The sequence below is a fragment of the Penicillium robsamsonii genome (genome assembly GCF_028829455.1).
Source record: "Penicillium robsamsonii strain IBT 29466 chromosome Unknown utg000002l_segment0_segment0, whole genome shotgun sequence".
NCBI classification, from domain to species: Eukaryota; Fungi; Ascomycota; class Eurotiomycetes; order Eurotiales; family Aspergillaceae; genus Penicillium; species Penicillium robsamsonii.
The window spans coordinates 89,808-108,255 of NW_026643220.1; the positions used below are offsets into that span (position 1 = coordinate 89,808).

At 48.5% G+C, this 18,448-nt stretch overlaps 7 protein-coding genes across 7 annotated transcripts; 5 read left to right on the forward strand and 2 right to left on the reverse strand.

Moving 5' to 3' along the window:
* Window positions 1-240: 240 nt before the first annotated feature.
* N7447_003267 (putative ATP-dependent RNA helicase DBP6) lies at window positions 241-2,729 on the forward strand (the record flags this gene model as incomplete). Its single annotated transcript, XM_057227542.1, has 2 exons — window positions 241-861; window positions 930-2,729. The coding sequence occupies 2 exons, from the start codon at window positions 241-243 to the stop codon at window positions 2,727-2,729; spliced, it is 2,421 nt and encodes an 806-aa protein (XP_057086883.1).
* A 763-nt stretch (window positions 2,730-3,492) lies between these two features.
* xlnD (beta-xylosidase XylA) lies at window positions 3,493-5,871 on the forward strand (the record flags this gene model as incomplete). Its single annotated transcript, XM_057227543.1, has 1 exon — window positions 3,493-5,871. The coding sequence occupies one exon, from the start codon at window positions 3,493-3,495 to the stop codon at window positions 5,869-5,871; it is 2,379 nt and encodes a 792-aa protein (XP_057086884.1).
* Window positions 5,872-6,491: 620 nt separating this feature from the next.
* N7447_003269 (putative C6 transcription factor) lies at window positions 6,492-10,203 on the forward strand (the record flags this gene model as incomplete). The annotated part of the gene is made up of 9 exons (XM_057227544.1): window positions 6,492-6,656; window positions 6,720-7,261; window positions 7,313-7,352; window positions 7,410-8,427; window positions 8,475-8,797; window positions 8,848-8,918; window positions 8,966-9,055; window positions 9,115-9,141; window positions 9,189-10,203. The coding sequence occupies 9 exons, from the start codon at window positions 6,492-6,494 to the stop codon at window positions 10,201-10,203; spliced, it is 3,291 nt and encodes a 1,096-aa protein (XP_057086885.1).
* A 438-nt stretch (window positions 10,204-10,641) lies between these two features.
* On the reverse strand, window positions 10,642-11,367 carry N7447_003270 (translationally-controlled tumor protein; the record flags this gene model as incomplete). The annotated part of the gene is made up of 4 exons (XM_057227545.1): window positions 10,642-10,726; window positions 10,780-10,951; window positions 11,016-11,298; window positions 11,353-11,367. 4 exons carry the CDS (start codon window positions 11,365-11,367, stop codon window positions 10,642-10,644), a joined length of 555 nt encoding a protein of 184 aa, XP_057086886.1.
* An 855-nt stretch (window positions 11,368-12,222) lies between these two features.
* On the forward strand, window positions 12,223-13,541 carry sur2 (sphingosine hydroxylase; the record flags this gene model as incomplete). The annotated part of the gene is made up of 2 exons (XM_057227546.1): window positions 12,223-12,913; window positions 12,964-13,541. The coding sequence occupies 2 exons, from the start codon at window positions 12,223-12,225 to the stop codon at window positions 13,539-13,541; spliced, it is 1,269 nt and encodes a 422-aa protein (XP_057086887.1).
* A 401-nt stretch (window positions 13,542-13,942) lies between these two features.
* Window positions 13,943-15,322, reverse strand: N7447_003272 (uncharacterized protein; the record flags this gene model as incomplete). Its single annotated transcript, XM_057227547.1, has 1 exon — window positions 13,943-15,322. The coding sequence occupies one exon, from the start codon at window positions 15,320-15,322 to the stop codon at window positions 13,943-13,945; it is 1,380 nt and encodes a 459-aa protein (XP_057086888.1).
* A 613-nt stretch (window positions 15,323-15,935) lies between these two features.
* N7447_003273 (uncharacterized protein) lies at window positions 15,936-18,119 on the forward strand (the record flags this gene model as incomplete). The annotated part of the gene is made up of 4 exons (XM_057227548.1): window positions 15,936-16,364; window positions 16,715-17,130; window positions 17,196-17,273; window positions 17,321-18,119. The coding sequence occupies 4 exons, from the start codon at window positions 15,936-15,938 to the stop codon at window positions 18,117-18,119; spliced, it is 1,722 nt and encodes a 573-aa protein (XP_057086889.1).
* Window positions 18,120-18,448: the final 329 nt, after the last annotated feature.

Genomic DNA, 18,448 nt, shown 5'->3' on the forward strand with positions numbered 1-18,448 from the left:
TCAAATTTGTTCTTGTCAAATTTCTTTCCATGGCGAACAGATCTGCTGCTCAAAACACCAGTCCATTCAAGTCAACAGGAGACCTGGACACATCTGTGGAAGCTGTCCCGATAAGCAGGGCGGTGCCTGGGGCGGTGATGCAATTATGTCTTCTGCCGGCATAAAAGATTCAGAGAAAAGAAATTCGATCCCCACGAAGCCATCCAACGCCAATTCCGACATTGGTGGAATTACAAGAGAATGGTAGGCAAAAATTCAGGACTCGAGTCCTCTAAGAAGGCTGATGTGACTCCCAAATCCACTCAGTCTCACAAGCGCAAGAGAGATCCCCATGGCTCTCAGCCTGCTGCGACTACTCCCACGCCAACGAAGAAGCACAAGAAACGCGAAAGCTTGCCGACCGCAGAGGCCACAGATGATGGCAGCGTCAAGAAGCGCAAGCACCTCAAGGATGCGATTCAAGGATCGAATTCCCCGAAGACGTCCCGGAAAGAAAGTACTCTCTCGCCAGACCGCAGAAAAGCGACTGTTGCAGACTCGCGCAACGGCGTCAGCGAAACAGAAGACAAATCAAAAAAGAGCAAGCGAAAGAGCTCTGGAACGGGCGACACATTGGATGGTGCGGCTGCATCTGTGATTACAGGAAACGACGATGAAGAAGTTAAAGCGCCGGAAGTCGAACAACGCAAATCGAAGAACAAGCATTCGGGAATTATGTCAAAGTTTGAGCGCACCAAAACAGTTTCTAGCGCTAAAGCCAAAAAAGCTGAACCTGAAGCCGTCGAAGATGAGACACCTGCTGTCGAAGCTGTCTACGCACAGGGCCTTGAACAGCTACCTCAGCCAGAAAACCCGCCCGAGGCAGAGCAGATCCCAACATATTCATCTCTACCCCCTGGCTGGCCAATCCATTGCGCAAATCAGCCCAGGACACAAAGAAATTCTCCGAGCTCGGAATCAAGCCAGACCTTCTCAAAATCCTCGAACAACAGAACTACAAAGAAGCCTTTGCTGTGCAGTCTACCGTCATTCCCCTCCTTTTGAAGGGAGAGCAAAACCACCCTGGAGATCTCTGTATCTCTGCGGCGACTGGATCCGGAAAGACACTATCCTATGTTCTCCCCCTTGTTACCGCTCTGCCGCCGAGACCTGCCTCCAGACTTAGAGGATTGATTGTAGTTCCTACAAGAGAGCTGGTGAAACAAGCTCGCGAATCCTGTGAACTATGTGCCTCTGGATCCAGACTCCATATCGGAAGCGCAGTCGGTAATGTGGCTATCAAAGATGAGCAGAAACTCTTGATGCGCGTGGACCAGGTTTACAACCCGGTCATTCAACAGCAACAGTGTGACGGATTGAAAGGAAACGACTGGATGAACTTGAGCCTGGAAGATTGTGTCAGTGAGGCAATTGACTCTACCGGGTCTCTTCCGGGTCACATCCAGCGATCCGAGCCGAATGTCGACATCCTTATCTGTACTCCTGGTCGTCTCGTCGACCACATTCGTTACACCAAGGGATTCACCCTCAAGTATCTCGAATGGCTTGTAATTGATGAAGCAGATCGTCTCTTGAACGAAAGTTTCCAGGAGTGGGTTGATGTCGTCATGAACTCGCTGAACAGCCGACAGGCCCCCGAAACCTTTGGGCCTGGTGGAAAGCTGTTGTCTGAACTTGGACTTTCGATTGACGCCAAGCCTCCTCGAAAGGTGATTCTGAGTGCAACAATGACCCGCGACATTTCCAAACTCAACTCGCTGCGCCTCGCCAACCCCAAGATGGTTATCATCGGGTCTGAGGATGCCGCGGACGAAGAAGACCCATCTGCTATTCATCCAGATGCTCACTTTTCCCTACCCCCAACTCTGTCTGAGCACGTTGTTCAAGTTGGCGACGGATCTCTCAAACCGCTTTATCTGTTGCGTCTTCTTCTTTCTCACATTGAGATTAGTGGTGACCGAGCTCCAAGCGTGTCTGATTCATCCGACTCTGATAGCTCTAGTTCTGATGATGACACTAGCAGCGACGACGATACCAGCTCCGATGACGATACCAGCTCCGATGACGATACTAGCTCTGATGAATCATCTGATGATGACGCTTCATCTTCTGGGTCAGAGTCAGATTCGGAGTCAGATTCAGATTCAGACTCGGAATCCGATTCTTCCGATTCTTCGGACTCATCTGACTCGGAATCCGATGCTATGGAAGTCGTTCCCTCGCCCTCGCGTAAGACTGTTCTGATTTTCACCAAATCATCCGAGTCTGCCTCTCGACTTGCACGTCTCATTTCGCTTCTGCATCCCGCATTGGCCAAGCGCGTGGGAACTATCATTAAATCCAACAAATCCTCTGCATCTCGCAAAACATTGACAGCTTACCGACAAGGTCGCATTTCAGTGATTGTGGCTACCGATCGTGCCTCTCGTGGTCTTGATCTAGAATCCTTGACTCATGTCATCAACTACGATATCCCGACCAGCATCACTACCTATGTTCACCGAGTCGGACGTACCGCTCGTGCTGGCCGCGCAGGCTCTGCGTGGTCCCTGGTTGCTCACCGTGAAGGCCGCTGGTTTGCCAACGAGATCGCAGCCAGCGTGGACGGCCGGATCACCCGTACATCGAACATCGAACGTGTCCAGATCAAGGCCGACGCACTGGACTCACTCAAGCCCAAATATGCCAAGGCTTTGGACAAGCTTGAGCAAGAGGTCAAGCGTGGCTAGTCTGACCTGATATTTGCGATTTATTGTATTTTATGAGTGGTTACGTGTTTTGCATTCATAGCGATATTCTTGTATCATAATCTGTTCACAAGACTTGGAGTCTCATGTTTTACGTACACTCATTAATTACAAGGCAGTTCATCTCCCCAAGGGCCATAGACGTACATCGGCAAAACTTCGGATATATTTTGTCTATTACCCGGCCATGCGGGGTTGGACCTCTTATGAGAACTGCAATATGCCCAGACATGCGTTCATTAATATGAGCCCTCATTTCAGGCTAAACTTGGGCAAATCCTATCGTTTCTTCAGCGGATGGCTTGAATAGCTTGTTTTTGCTCAGAGGTTAATTCTGACTTCAGGTCTTGGACTTCTTTAGGTAGTAGCACTTTCCGTGTATCACGGTTGATCCTGGTGCTTGCTGAAGCTATTGCGAAACGAAGTTCGAGGAAAACAAAACGGTGGATTTCTCTACCCTGGTATAGAGGTACCCATGCACCTCGCCCCTTGGCCTCCCTTGACAGCCAACGGAGGCATATGATCGACAGGCATCGGCAACCGGAAAGCAGATCAGGCTAAATTGTTCAATTCAAATGTCTCGCAATTTCAAACCCCCGCCTGAAATCCCTTGGGATCGACTATGAAAGCTTCCGAACTAGGCCCAAATGTGTGGAGGCACCTCTTCATACCCCAGACTATAAGTTGATTCCCGCATCATGGGCAAACATGTATGAGTATCCGTTCTCAAAGACAGACTTCTGCAATGCCTGTCACTTCACTACTCGCCTTGCTGGTGGCCTTTGCGCCGACCGCGTTGTCCCAGGCCAACACTAGCTATGTGGACTATAATATCAAGTCTCAGCCAGATCTTTACCCCGAAACAATGGCAAAGGTCGATTTCTCTTTCCCAGACTGCTCCAATGGCCCACTCAGCAAGACGATTGTCTGTGACACCAACGCAAAGCCCCATGACAGAGCCGCTGCCCTCATTTCGATGTTCACCTTGGAAGAGCTCGTGAACAGTACTGGAAACGTCATACCCGCAATTCCTCGTCTGGGACTCCCACCTTACCAGGTTTGGAGCGAAGCTCTTCATGGCTTGGATCGAGCCAATCTTACCGAATCCGGGGACTACAGTTGGGCTACCTCGTTCCCATCTCCCATTCTCACCATGGCTGCCCTGAACCGCACCTTGATCAACCAAATCGGTGAAATCATATCAACACAAGGCAGAGCATTCAACAATGGGGGTCGATACGGGCTCGACGTGTATGCACCCAACATCAATTCGTTCCGCCACCCAGTGTGGGGCCGTGGACAGGAAACTCCAGGCGAGGATATCCAACTCTGCTCGGTTTACGGATTTGAGTACATAACAGGCGTTCAGGGTGGCTTGAACCCAAAGAACCTGAAACTGGCTGCGACAGCTAAGCATTACGCTGGTTATGACCTCGAGAATTGGGGCAACCATTCACGACTGGGAAATGATATGAAGATCAGCTCATTCGACCTCGCTAGCTATTACACCCCTCAATTTGTCACAGCAGTGAGAGATGCGAGAGTCCATAGCGTGATGTCGTCATACAATGCAGTTAATGGCGTTCCCTCATCGGCCAATTCGTTCTTGCTCCAGACTCTGCTTCGTAACACCTGGGACTTTGTCGAGGATGGCTATGTTTCTTCTGACTGCGATTCTGTCTACAATGTCTTCAACCCCCACCGATATGCCTCTAGTGCCTCGCTTGCTGCGGCGAAAAGTATACAGGCAGGGACAGACATCGACTGTGGGGCGACATATCAGCTCTATCTGAATGAGTCGCTCTCTCAGGGCGAGATCTCCCGCAGTGAAATTGAACGTGCTGTCACTCGTTTCTATTCCAACCTTGTGAGCCTGGGCTATTTTGATGGCAACAACAGCAAATACCGAAATCTTGATTGGTCGGACGTCGTTACCACCGATGCATGGAACATTTCATACGAGGCTGCCGTGGAAGGAATTGTCCTTCTCAAGAACGATGGTACTCTACCACTGTCCAAGCACACTCGCAGCGTTGCATTGATTGGACCATGGGCAAATGTAACAACTACATTACAGGGAAATTACTATGGCGCAGCACCCTATCTCACCGGCCCACTCGCTGCCCTACAAGCCTCCAACCTTGATGTCAACTATGCTTTTGGCACCAATATCTCCTCAGAATCTACTGCTGGGTTTGAAGCTGCTCTATCGGCTGCAAAGAAGTCTGACGTGGTCATCTTCGCCGGGGGAATTGACAACACCGTCGAGGCAGAGGGAGTGGATCGCGCAAATATCACCTGGCCTGGTAAGCAGCTTCAACTAATCGAGCAGCTAAGTGAGCTGGGCAAACCATTAGTTGTTTTACAGATGGGCGGTGGCCAAGTGGACTCTTCGTCGCTCAAGGCCAACAAAAACGTCAACTCCCTAGTTTGGGGTGGCTACCCTGGACAATCTGGAGGTCCTGCAATTCTGGACATTCTCACTGGAAAGCGTGCACCCGCAGGTCGTCTGACAGTCACTCAATACCCTGCCGAGTACGCTCTTCAATTCCCTGCTACAGACATGAGCTTGCGCCCCAAGGGCAGCAACCCTGGACAAACCTACATGTGGTATACAGGCAAGCCAGTTTACGAATTTGGCCATGGGCTGTTCTACACGACGTTCAATGCATCACTCGCTCACTCCCGTGAAGCCAACAATGGAGCTTCCTTCGACATTGTAAAGCTGCTCTCACGCTCAAACGCCGGGTACAACGTGGTCGAACAAGTCCCATTTATGAACTACACCGTTGACGTTAAGAACACCGGTACTGTCACTTCTGACTATACCGCTATGGCCTTTGTCAACACAAAAGCTGGACCAAGCCCGCATCCCAACAAGTGGCTGATTGGCTTTGATCGCCTGGGTAGAATTGAGCCCCATGCCACTCAGACCATGACAATTCCAATCTCACTGGACAATGTGGCTCGCACTGATGAGAATGGTAACCGCATTGTGTATCCCGGCAAGTATGAACTTGCACTGAACAATGAGCGTTCGGCCGTGCTGTCATTCACTTTGACCGGTGCCGCAGCCACTATTGCTACTTGGCCGAAGGAGGAGCAACTCGTTCTTCCTTCGTGAAATCTGTCTCCCATTGGTGTGTATTGTCGCCTGATGCAATATATGGATCAGTAGATGTCAATGTTTTGATGAAAAGGCTCGATCAACAAGCCATCACATATACACCCTGCAATAAGAGAAAATAAGAGAAATAAGAATAAAGCTTAGGATGGCTGCACCGGCCTTCTATACATTTATTAATTTCAAACTATATATATATATATACTATATAAAAGTGTAGAATACAGTAGTTACAAGATGTAGTAATTTATATAAATGTGGGTTGTTGAGGGTCGCCGAGGGTCCGCATAGCGAACCTCAACCCTCAGGGTAGGTTAAGGGTAGGAATGTTGGATCCTCCCCAGTCTGTAATGAGAACAGAGGTGGCCAAGTAACATGGCATTGGAGCATGTCCTGGGTAGTGACAGGAAGAGAACAGACGAATAATTTATATTGTCGCCTGCAGATTCAGGCTACATAAGGCACCAATGCTGACCTCAGGATGGAGTGATATCATTGGCCATTCCCTTTCAATCTCCGATAACAAGAGAAACCCCCGCAGTCGGCGAAGCGCCGGTTTTTTTTTTGCGCGTTTCCATGCTAACAGCAATTTAATATATTTTCATGTCTTGTTAGGGATTATGAAACAGAGCTCGCCCAATGCTCAGCCCGTACCGGGCCCTATCCCTAGTAACTCGTTTGCTCCGTCATTAAGGGGACCTTTAGCTGCAGGTCGTCAGATCACCCGAAACCGCGCGAGCTACAGCTGTCACACATGTCGGCGTCGGAAGGTCAAATGCGACAAGGTACATTGATCTGGTTACCACTAATAGCGCCCATGTTCTAAACTAACATATATACCCTTCTAGATACATCCGATATGTGGGAACTGCGTGAAGAACCACACCAAGTGTATATATGATGTGCCATTCCACAAAGATGACGATGGGCATGATAGCTCCCCCCGAAATGTACATGGCGTCAAACGAAGGAGAGAGATGCCCCGGACATTGGAGGAGGATGTCGACGAGCTCCAGTCAATGTACGGACACTTGAGGCGGGCAGAGTCGACAGGTGAAAAGCCCGACCCAAGCGCCATTGAATCACGACTCGACAAGCTTATGTCCATGATCGAGCGCCTTTGGGGAAGCGATCAAGCCCTCGAAGATCTGGGGATGCAGACAACGACCGCGGATGCAAAAGTGGAACCAACCCAGTCGGATGACCCACGACCGAGCAATGATCTGAATGGAAAAGAATCACCGTCGAGATCTAGCAGCCCACGTCGCATAGCTGCAGAGTTGAGCAGCGATGAGTTTCCAATCCCATCTGGTCAGGCTACCGATCTAGTAGACCCAGTTGGTAGTTTGAACTTGGGCCATTTGAGCCTAGAGGACGGTGGAAGGTCAAGGTTGGTCAAACTTACTTCATTTAGAAGATAAAATATACTAACTATAACTAGATATGTTGGCACCACGTATTGGGCTTATATCTCTGGCGAAGTATGCGATTCATTGGATTTCCCCATTGGCAGACAGCTTTGGCTAACCCGCATCTAGATCAATGAGCTCAATCAATTGCTGAGAGACCAACATAACTCCCATAATCAGTCTTCTGCCGAAAAGAAGAATGAAGACATAACAGATTCGCATGCCGATGGTCGACAGTCATGGGAAGATTCAATAAGCAGCTCGACACCTTCAATCACGCCTAGGTCTTATTCCTTCCAACAATCTATAATCTTCCCTTCGGGTGACTCTCCGTCGGTCAGTGAAAAGGTGGTGGATCCAGAAATGCTTGATCACATTCCGACAAGACGGCAAAGCCATATTCTTTACAAAGGGTACATTTCCGGTGTACACGCCATCAGCCCTATCATTCACCCTCCAACTATCCTCAAGCTCTACAATTCCTTCTGGGATTGGTATGACTACAGTAGCTATTCTGGAGAGCCGTGTCCAAATCCGTCATTCATCCCACTGCTGTACGCGATATGGTATGGTGGCTCGGTGACAATTTCGATGCGAGCGATTAAAGCCGAATTCAATGTTTCGTCGCGGTCGGCCCTTTCGACAATATATACTGAAGAAGTTACGAGATGGCTTACGAAGATCAAATTCCCGCGCAGCCCTTCACTTTCAGGCCTCGCTGCTTATCTCATCGTGCAGACGATCGTCACAAAGGAGGAAGAGCCTTTAACGAGCAGTCTCTTTGTTAGCCTCGCGATGAGGGTTGCACAGACCATGGGCCTCCATCGGGATCCAGCAAAGTTTGGTATAGAGCCATGTGAAGCTGAGTACCGGCGGCGATTATGGTGGCATATTATGCATATGGACTGTGTCGTTGCGATGTCGAGCGGTCTACCTCCACTTATTAGTGACGAAAATTATTGGGATGTGTGCGAGACGAGCGAAATGAAAGATACGATGCTGGGTAGCCCTGCAGCAGAGACCTATATGAAACTGGTTGCTTCACGGGAGCGGCTACCTGATAATCCAGATGATCCTATCATTTGCGGCGGACCATCAATGGTCAACGTCTATTACCTGACCGCAAGAGGCAAATATACCATGGCTCGTGAGTACCCTTTTTCGTTTCAAAATTCACCCACTAATATTTACCAGGCGCCATTCGCCGAATATTGAAAATTCAGCTAGGAATAAAGCCGCTCACTAGGCAGGACATGGAGGAGCTCCGGTCCATACTCCTGGACTTGCAACTGAAACTGAATTCTATCGTCACCAGGATTCCAGAGGGGAAGGATGTTGATGACCTGTCAGCGCCAGGTCGAGCTTTTTCCATGTCCAGATCCCCAACCGATGGTCGCTCTTCCGACACTGAGCTTCCAGGTGAAGGTTCCACCGGATGCCAGGAACAGTATCACTCACCAGTTCTTGTTTGCTTCCATAAATGGGCCAAGATCATTCTTTCTTTGTATATTGACAAGGTGCGCTTTCTCAATATACGCTAGTTTCGTACCCCCAACTGACCTTCTAGGCCTTCTGCGTGGCCTATCAGCCTTTTCTAAAAAACGCTCGCAGCCGGATTTGGCCAGCGGCACGCCAGAGGTTTGCACACACCATCGGGAAATGAGTATATGGGCTAATATTGATAGTGCACTTCGCCATTGCCATGGTTTCATGGAAAAATTCATCCAACTTGCAACGGATCCTGACTTCCAGCCATTTCATTGGAGCTGGCCTGGGTAAGCCTTTCCGCTAGTATGGTGGCCAAGAACCATGGGCAACTGATATCTCTTCTTAGCAACCATCAACCAATGCATGCTACTATGTATGACTCCATTGTCGATTGTTGGTACCCAAGCTAATGAGGTATAGGATCATGCTTATTGACTTATATGAGCGACCTTATAGCCCTGAAGCATCTAGGTCCCGCGCGTTCATCGACAGCATACTGGCACTTTCTGGTCCAGATGGAGGCGTCGTGGGTGGTGAAGACGGTGTCTCAACACAACGGCCACTGAAAGATGGTGGTCGTGAAGCCTGGGATATGATCCGCCGCCTTCGCCAAAAGGCTTGGCAAAAGGCCGGCCTCGATCCCCAAATGCTCTGGACCGAGCAAGATCAGATCCAGGCTGGGGTCGCTTCGCCAGTTGACTCCCGTGGGGATTGTGACTCTCCTTGCTCAGCTCCTTCTCACACTGAGTCTCCAGTGTCAGCATCCACCGGCCATCCCTCAGCGCACAACCCCAAACCCAGAGATTTCAACAAACCTTTCCACAACATCCCCCGCTCCCACACGTTCTCAAATCCTGTTACCCCGGGTGCTACTAAAATTCCCCTACGATACCAACATCAAGCCCAGGATGGATCCTTGCCCCCAGTCTCACATTCGCAATTCCATTCTAACCCCACAGATAATCCCATACCTCCCCGCATTGGGGCCTCCTTGCCCAATACGGACTCCTTGTTTGGTGTACCTCCACTGACACAATCTCCCGCATCCACCCCTCCCGCCCCACATGTTCAGCATTCAGATCCTGATATTGCTGCTGCTAGCATGTCCTTCGTGAATACTGGGTCTCCTAATGTTTTACCCGTGGCAGTTCCTACACCGCCATCGATGGTTGACCCCAACCTCAACTTCGACTGGGACCAGTGGGATGCTGTGTTCGGGCAACATCTACCTGTCGCAGATGACCTGATGGAACTAGATCCTGTTTCTGGTCTTGATTTCACCCATGTTGGAACTGCCTCAGCATTCAATGGCGCTAGTCCCGTCGACATGCCTACTTCATATGCCAATGGCCTTCCACTTCCAGGCTCCTCCCCAGAAGGGAATTTCCCATCATGGAATGGGAACAATGATGCTGATTGGCCGGGATATTCTTAATTTACTTAGCGTAGAGATATGATTATGGGCGATATATCTATCAAATCCGCAAATATATACACCGACTTGATGTTGTTGCTTTATTCATTCTGTGACATGAAAATGTTCGTTGGGTAAGGATATCCTTTCCACAAGTCAGGAGTGTTACTGGTCAAGTATGGAAACTGGATCAATGACAGTGAAGCCAGACTACATGGCACAAGCCAAAAACATAAAACATGACAAATGATTTCATGAAGCGTAACTCTTGTCGATCCAATGGATCACTAACTCGGGATACAAAAAAAAATGCGAGGGTTATTAAAACAGACAGGCCCAGGGAAGGGGAATAAGTAGCCGCTGCGTCTGAGCTGTAACTCGCAATTCTTCCACCAAGAGGTATTTGTTCGTATAGGGTGCGTGTGTTTTTACTATCGCTTGCTCCGGGATAAGAGTTGTTTAAACCTTGATGGCCTTGAGACCGTCGGCCCAGACGGTAGCGTAAGGGGTGACACCATCGTCGCGGAAGTCAATCAGGACGTACCTAAGAGCAGTTAGTCGAGTATTCAAAGAATATAGCAAGATATGTGAGCTTACATGGCTGCGCCATCGGTGGACTGGCCCATCATCACATCGTAGTTGTCCCAGTTGCCCAGGATCTTCTTCATAGCGCCGGCGCACTTGACCTTCCACTCTTTCTCGGCCGCGGCGGGGTCAGCACTCTCAGCGAACTTGGACTGCGCATTCTGGTGGAGCTTCTTGAGGTAAGCTGTATTAAAGAACAAAAGTCAGTGATTTGCGACCAAGAATTGAGGAACAAAAGGTAAACATACGCTTCAAGTGGCTCTTGTAATCTTCCTTAGAGGGCTTGGCGCCATCCTCAGTCTTGAGCCAGACCAGACGGAACTGATCCTCAATATCGTGGACCATAGTGGCCTCGCCCTCGCCACCCTCCTCCTCGGCGTCCTCAGCGGAGGGGTTGGCACCCTCGAGCTGGAAGTCCTCGTTGGCACGCTTGAGGTACTTGCGGCAGTCGCACTCCCAAAGAACATCGAAGTCCTTGTTGGGCTTGAGGTCAAAGGTATCGGCGACGATCTCGTCACCGGAAACGATGTCCTGGGTTCTATTAGTTTGGATTCAAATGCAAATCAAGGATCTGAGACAACATACAGTGTAGATAATCATTTTGGCGGAATTATATGTTAGAAGGTGAAGAGTGTAAGGAAGTAAGGAAGTAAGGAAGGAAGAAAAACAGTTTCAAGGTGGGGGGGCGAGGTTTTTCTTTAAAAAAAAAAAAAAAATAGAGCGGGGGGGTGTTTGTTCAGTTTGTACCCAACGGGTATCAGGGAGTCTGGGCCACCGCCACTGGCTCTACGTTAGCGCAGTATTTGGTACTTCAAGGTACTTCAAATGAGATCATCATTTCTAAAGTAAATTCGGCATATATATTAGTATTAGGAACACTGGTTTATGATCAATTGCAAAGCGACAATTTGACTGAACTGACCAATTAAGATTTCATGTTCATTTTCATTGCTATACCCGATTTCCTTCCATCCAGGACTGCCCAAAGTCGAAGTATATCACTGAGTCAGCAGCAGTCTATGGAATACCATACCATACTGTATTTGGTCACTTTCCCTTCATTATATTCAAAGTTACCGTTCACGTCAGTACTAGCTTGGTTTTTCTTGGCTCCGGCTCGCGCCACCTCCGTCTCCTGATCTGATCTGAACGTTTAATCTTTTATGCTTGGAGGCATCCCTATTCTTTCCTTCATCATTACCTGATTCTCCTTTGTTTTTTTTTTATTACTTTTTGTTTGTACCGGCCAGCGCCGAGAGAGGTCTCTTGGCTGATCGGAATTTCTGCGTCGCGCCTACCCGTCAGCATCCGGAATTGGGCGTGGGCAGTTGACACTCTTTTCTTTACCTGACGTCTGACCTCGGACCATTTTAATATCCATATTAATTCCGAAATCCCTTCCATCTTCCTTTCTTTGGGGGAAAAAAAAATAAAAACTCACGCCAATCTTCCATCATGGCCGTGAACGCATCCGTCGCGTTCGACCTTCCTCCCCTACCATCCTACACCTTGACCCCGCGAGAGCATTTACTTGCTCCTCTTCCTGACAATATCCTTTCGCTTATATTGCCTGTCGTCGCTTACTGGGGCTTGTCCATGGTCTATCATTACCTCGATGTCAATGATTATTTCGTCGAATATCGGCTCCACACCCCCGCAGAGGTCCTGAAACGAAACAAAGTGACCCGCTGGGAAGTGGTGCGAGATGTTGTCTTACAACAGGTGATTCAAACTGTGGCCGGTTTTGCTTTCGTATACTTCGATGCCGAGGAAACTGTTGGCAGGGAGGAATATGATGTGGCCGTGTGGGCGCAGCGATTGCGGATCGCCCAAAAGGCTATCCCGTCATTATTAGCTCTTGTTGGAGTTGACGCTATTAGTCTTGGAAAATCTGTCTCCCAAAGCGGCTACACCATGTTGGCAGGGGCTCTGGCCGGTGGATCATACCCCGATGTGACCCAGTCGATGATCCTCGACAACGGAGTCGAGACTGTGGCGCCCGCATTCACGAACTGGGAACTTGCAGTTGCCGGCTTCATCTATTGGTACTTTGTGCCAACCCTTCAGTTCATGCTGGCAATTTCCATTGTGGATACTTGGCAGTACTTCCTCCACCGCGCTATGCATCTGAACCGGTGGCTCTATGGTATGTCTTGAAGTTTTGGAATTGATAATTCCATACTAACCAGCTATCAGTGACTTTCCACTCCCGCCACCACCGCCTTTACGTTCCTTATGCTTTCGGCGCCCTCTACAACCACCCAGTTGAGGGATTCCTCCTGGACACGGCTGGCACTGGTGTTGGATTCTTGATCTCCGGCATGACCACCCGCCAGGCCATGTGGTTCTTTACAATGTCGACTATCAAAACCGTCGACGATCACTGTGGCTATGCCTTCCCCTGGGATCCTCTGCAGCATTTCACTTCCAATAATGCCGCTTACCACGACATTCATCACCAAAGCTGGGGTATCAAGACCAACTTCTCCCAGCCTTTCTTCATCTTCTGGGACCGCCTTCTTGGCACTCAGTGGACTGGTGAGGTCAAGTTGCGCTACGAGCGAGCTCGAGAGAATGCCCAGAAGCAGATGGATCAGGATACTACCCAGGCACCTGACACAACGCCGGCTGTCACTGTGACCGAGGAACGTGAACATGAACGGGTAGTGGTGTCACCCGAGGGACCTGCGACCCGCACTCGACTGCGCCGAAAGACTGTTGATAGTCTCAAGGGCCCGAGTCATGGGGTTCCTGGAAGTGTTCTCCACAACTAAAGCAGTGATGAAATGAAACCTGAGCATGTGTTGACTTTTTTTTTATGCATCCCCCAACCCCGTCCCTGGAGCTGCTGGCCGTCTCCGCCAGACCGTGGGGCTTTCCGTCTTTCTTTTTGTATATGGGATCAATGGCCCAATGTATTAATACTTCAGAATGGGCCAGTCAATGTTTTTGTACATGGTTCGCTCTACGACCTACTGTCAATAATGTCTATTATTTGCCATTTACATTTTCCCCTGGGTATTTGTTAAATACATTTGCAAATATCATGAAATTATTCTCAAAAACACCCCGACTCTAGCCAGATATTGACATACAAGATCAAAACAAAACAAACGAACACAAAGAAACAAAGCACCCAGATTCGAGGACAAAAGATCAAATCATATTCGACTCTTCACCCGGATTCCAAGTAGTCCTTGCTGTTGAGCCAACCACTCTCCGGCTTTCTCCGGTCTTCATCACTCCACTCAATGTCAGTGGAACATATTGATGGGGAACGACTCCCATGTACCGGACATAGGCTGCTTAGTGAGGGATTTGTTCCCAAACCCTTGTACATCTCAAGCAATTCGTCGATTTCCTCCAAAGTTCCCGCGAAAGTACTTGCAGTGCTAGATGACGAGGGGCTTACAGGAGGTCCACAGACAGTGCTCCCACTCCACCTTTCCATGCTGATTCCTAAGCCTTGATAGTTGTCATTGGCGAGATCCATGAATCTAGTGATGCGATTCGAGTTCGGGTCCGAGCGTCGATCTCGCTTCATGTGATATGATGTTTTCGCGGCTTTCCTGGAAGGGCTTGACGTCAAACGATACATCCCGTGGCCTTCCGTGTCAATGTCAGTACATCGGGACGACGACGAAGAAGATTTGGGGACATACCTTTCTGCGGGGTGGACCGATGTGATTGGTGGTGGTGGCTGGGTATACTTCTTCCTTGGGTCATACTCACGAGCCGGTCTATGGCTACGTGCGCTTTTTCCATTCTTATCACTTTTGTCGGTCTTTCCATGATGGGTGTGCCTTCGCCGTGAGGGCTTGGAATCCGCATGTGCCGGATCTTTAGACCAGGCCTTGCTGCAGGCTTTGCGGGTATCCTTCAGGATGAATGCAAACTGACTAGATATGCCATATAGCTCATCCACTTCATCAGGGAATAGGTCAATGCAGGTGTCGACGAATTTCATCAGTCTTCGTGGGGCATGGTTCAAACGGGTCTGCGTGCGAGCGAGCAGGACAATTCGAAGATTGCGCAATGCATTCTTGCCACTCGCAACCCGAGCTACCATACACCCCTGACAACAACTGATCTCATAATTCCATGCTTCTAAGACAGCCTGATCTTTGGAGTCGGGTTTCTCCCACATGCCCCGTATAGCCTGTAGTTTCTGTATGATCAATATATCGAGAGGCTTCAGCAAGTCCGGGCACGCGTCAAACTTGCGAAGGTGGTGACCAACCTCCCTCTGGACAAGATTGAACAAATCGGCCATGAGATCTGCATTCAAGCCCTGATGGGCATCGCACAAATCCTTGTTCGTTCTTGACCAGCGATCACGGCGCATATTCTTGGGCAACTCGCGGATCATACGCTTAACAATCTCATCAGTGTGTCTTGTCCTTGTGTTGTCTATGTGCAGGATCTGTGTTAGCTTCTTCAGTTCGTCCCTTCTCAGGTCAGTGACAAACCGGGTGTCTCTTTGTCCTGAGAAAATGGATCTACGGCTACCGATGGTGTCTCGTCTATTTTCGAACCACCCTCCATCTTTTCCCATTGTTTTTGATTATCGTGTTAAGAAGGATGGAATGTGGTAGCCCTCTAATCAACTTCGGAGGATAGGTGCTTTTCCTAAGCGAAAACAATATGGGGTTTGGAGGTTAGTTCGGGGTTATCCTTGCTTGGAATAGGATATAATCACTAGATTGTCTTTGTTCGTATCACAACTTGGGTACACGGCGCCTCACTGAGCTGAGAGAATGGTTTGAAGTTAGTCTTGATATTCCGTCTTCGCAAGGATGTTTATATACTTCCGATGAAGTGGACTGTTCTCGACGTGGTTTCATGACATAACTCCAAACAATGTCTTTACAGTCCTCAAAGAGAACAAATATCTTCTTGTAACGTCCTATTGGTATTTACTTCTATGACCATCAAAGAAAATGATCCTATTGATAGGTCTACGACTTAATCACAATGAACTGTACTATTGAAGAACTTCTCAATGCTCTTTGTTCTTTTCGTCTCGTTCAATATATTAGAATATTAGACTTGTCTTGTCTCATCCTCTCATCCTTTCGTCTCATTTCTTTTTTCTGTCTTGTTTTTTTCTGTCTTGTTTTTTTCTGTCTTATCAATATCTCTATCTCTCTACCTCATACATTTCTACGATGGGAAACAAAGTCTCGGCTATTGACGCTCGAGTCACAAAGAAAGGAAAGAAGCACGTCAGGAATCGAGGAATGTTCAATTATCCAAACGGACGAAACATTCGAGAAGAATATCCTCGAGCTGGGGCCAACCAATGGGTGACTGTGTTCTTCAACTGGGCTGACCACAAGTACAACGACGAAGAGTTGATGGATCTTGTAGTGGTTCGCATCAACGCTAGGGATGGCATCATTTCATCCGAACCCGTCCATCACGATGTCAGATGGTGTCTATCCCTCCGTGTTCCAGGATACTGGCAGCCTAGCGATGTTTCGATTGCCGCCGCCGCCAAGGTCATTGCACGATGGCATCAAAGTGAAATGCGCCACGCAGGTGTGAAGATCAACCGAAGATATCTTTTCCGTGGTAGCAATCGAAAAAATCGTCTTGTTCATTAAAGTTCTCCTTTCTCATTCCACCAATGTCTTGATCTATCCATATCTAAATTGTGCTTTGTGTAGCAAAGTATTCATGGTCATTTCAGACTCATGTTTGCTTTGCCAGAGACATAAATCTCATTTCACAAATGTAAGAATGTCAATAATATCACTCTGATTATCTCAGATACTAAGGCATAAACAGGTGCAGTCATAACATACTTGGATCGCCCGGGAGATCTCCCGAGGTATAGGCTGGCGCCAAAAAGGTATCACATGACAATTTCTTTTCTTATCCCTTCATCTCAAATTTTACAACTTTACACTTCTCTATATGTTCTACAATGACTTGTCCCGGTAAGGAGGGTACTCCGTTGCCCTACACTGCCTCACCGATAAAGTTACTCTGGAGCGACTTGGTCCTGTTTGTTTCAAAGCTATGGGCACTTCCAGGTATCTTCCTGCCCCTGAATCTAGCTCGTACTCATGAATGGGACGAGTTCTATCCCTCGTTACGCAATGGAGCTACCGTGTTGATCCATATATTCCTCGTGGTTTATCAACTTGTTTTCCTGCTCTCGTTGCCGATCATGGTCATCTGCATGATCCCAGGTCTATGGATCCTTGTTTATTCTGCTATTGGTTTCACTATCAATTATGCGATTGTGATGTTGTTGTTGAACGGCTTCCAGAGGGTCCTGGTGTCCCAGGTTCCCGTGATCGAGCGACCAGGTCATGAGCGGGAGCGTTGGCTATATATAAATGGAATTGCAGCTGGGTAGGAGAGACATCCCCATGACTCCCTCCAGGGCTGTTTTCAGTTGCTGACCCAACTACCTGCAGGCATCACTGGGTACAGATGAATATCGATCAACTGTCATACATCTTTGGTCGGAAAGTGACAGGTGTGCACAATCGCACGTAAGTGACTCCTTGGATTCCAGTTTTACAAACACTAATGAGAATAGCGCGGGTATCGTCTTTGATCTCATCGAATGTCTGATTCAGCGGGATTTTGCATACGCGACTGACGATATACGACGATCGTATGCCTTGGTCAAGGAAGCTCTATTGGACCCAGAATGTGACAGGGTGGTTCTACTTCTTCACAGTCAAGGTGGTATTGAAGGGGGGCTTGTCGTGGACTGGCTTCTGGATGAGCTACCACACGATCTCCTACATCACTTGGAGGTGTATACGTTTGGAAATGCCGCAAATCACTTCAACAATCCACGATGGACAAAACCAGGAAAACCACAGAGAATGTCAACACCTGATCTAATGCACCAATTTGACCAATCCATCGGCCATATCGAGCATTACGCCAACGCAGCTGATATTGTGGCTCTGGGAGGTGTGCTCCACTTTGTGGACATCCCGAATCGATACATGGGCCGGCTGTTCGTGCGCCCAAATTCAGGCCACCTACTCAATATGCATTACTTGGACAACATGTTTACTCTAGGCCCTGATATGAAAACCCTAGATTCCAATCCATTCATGGATATGGAAGTCGAGCCATGGGCAACCGCCGGTATAAACGGATATGATGGCCCCCCGCATCGAATCAGGTATCAACCCACGATAGCCCGAGACGAGGCATTTCTCCCCGCCACACTGAGCCTGCAGCGGTCACAAACGAATGATGTGGGTCGAGTACTGCGCGTCAAGGACTTCAGTCGACTCTGGCAGTATAGAAATGGAGGACACCCGAAAGACACAGAGGTACGGCATGATAATGACACCGATGAACACGTCCATTTTTAGCCGTTTTAGTACAATTTCACCCCTTCTATGGGCATGTGATATATCTGTTTGTTCCCTGTCCAATGAATCCGCTGCAAACTTGCGAGATGAAATCAACACCACCAAAGCAAGTACACTAGTAGTGAGCGAGATGACCAGGTCACTAGGTCTAAAATAAATATATGATTATAATCCTTCCTAGTTCTCATTGGTCCTATGGCCATCACAACATACCAGGGGAATCTAGACATAGCCAATGGTAACAACTTCAAGTATGACCTAGTGACCTGGTCACTTTGAAATCAAGCAATTTAAATTCCCTCACCTGGCCACCAGATCGTGATAATCCC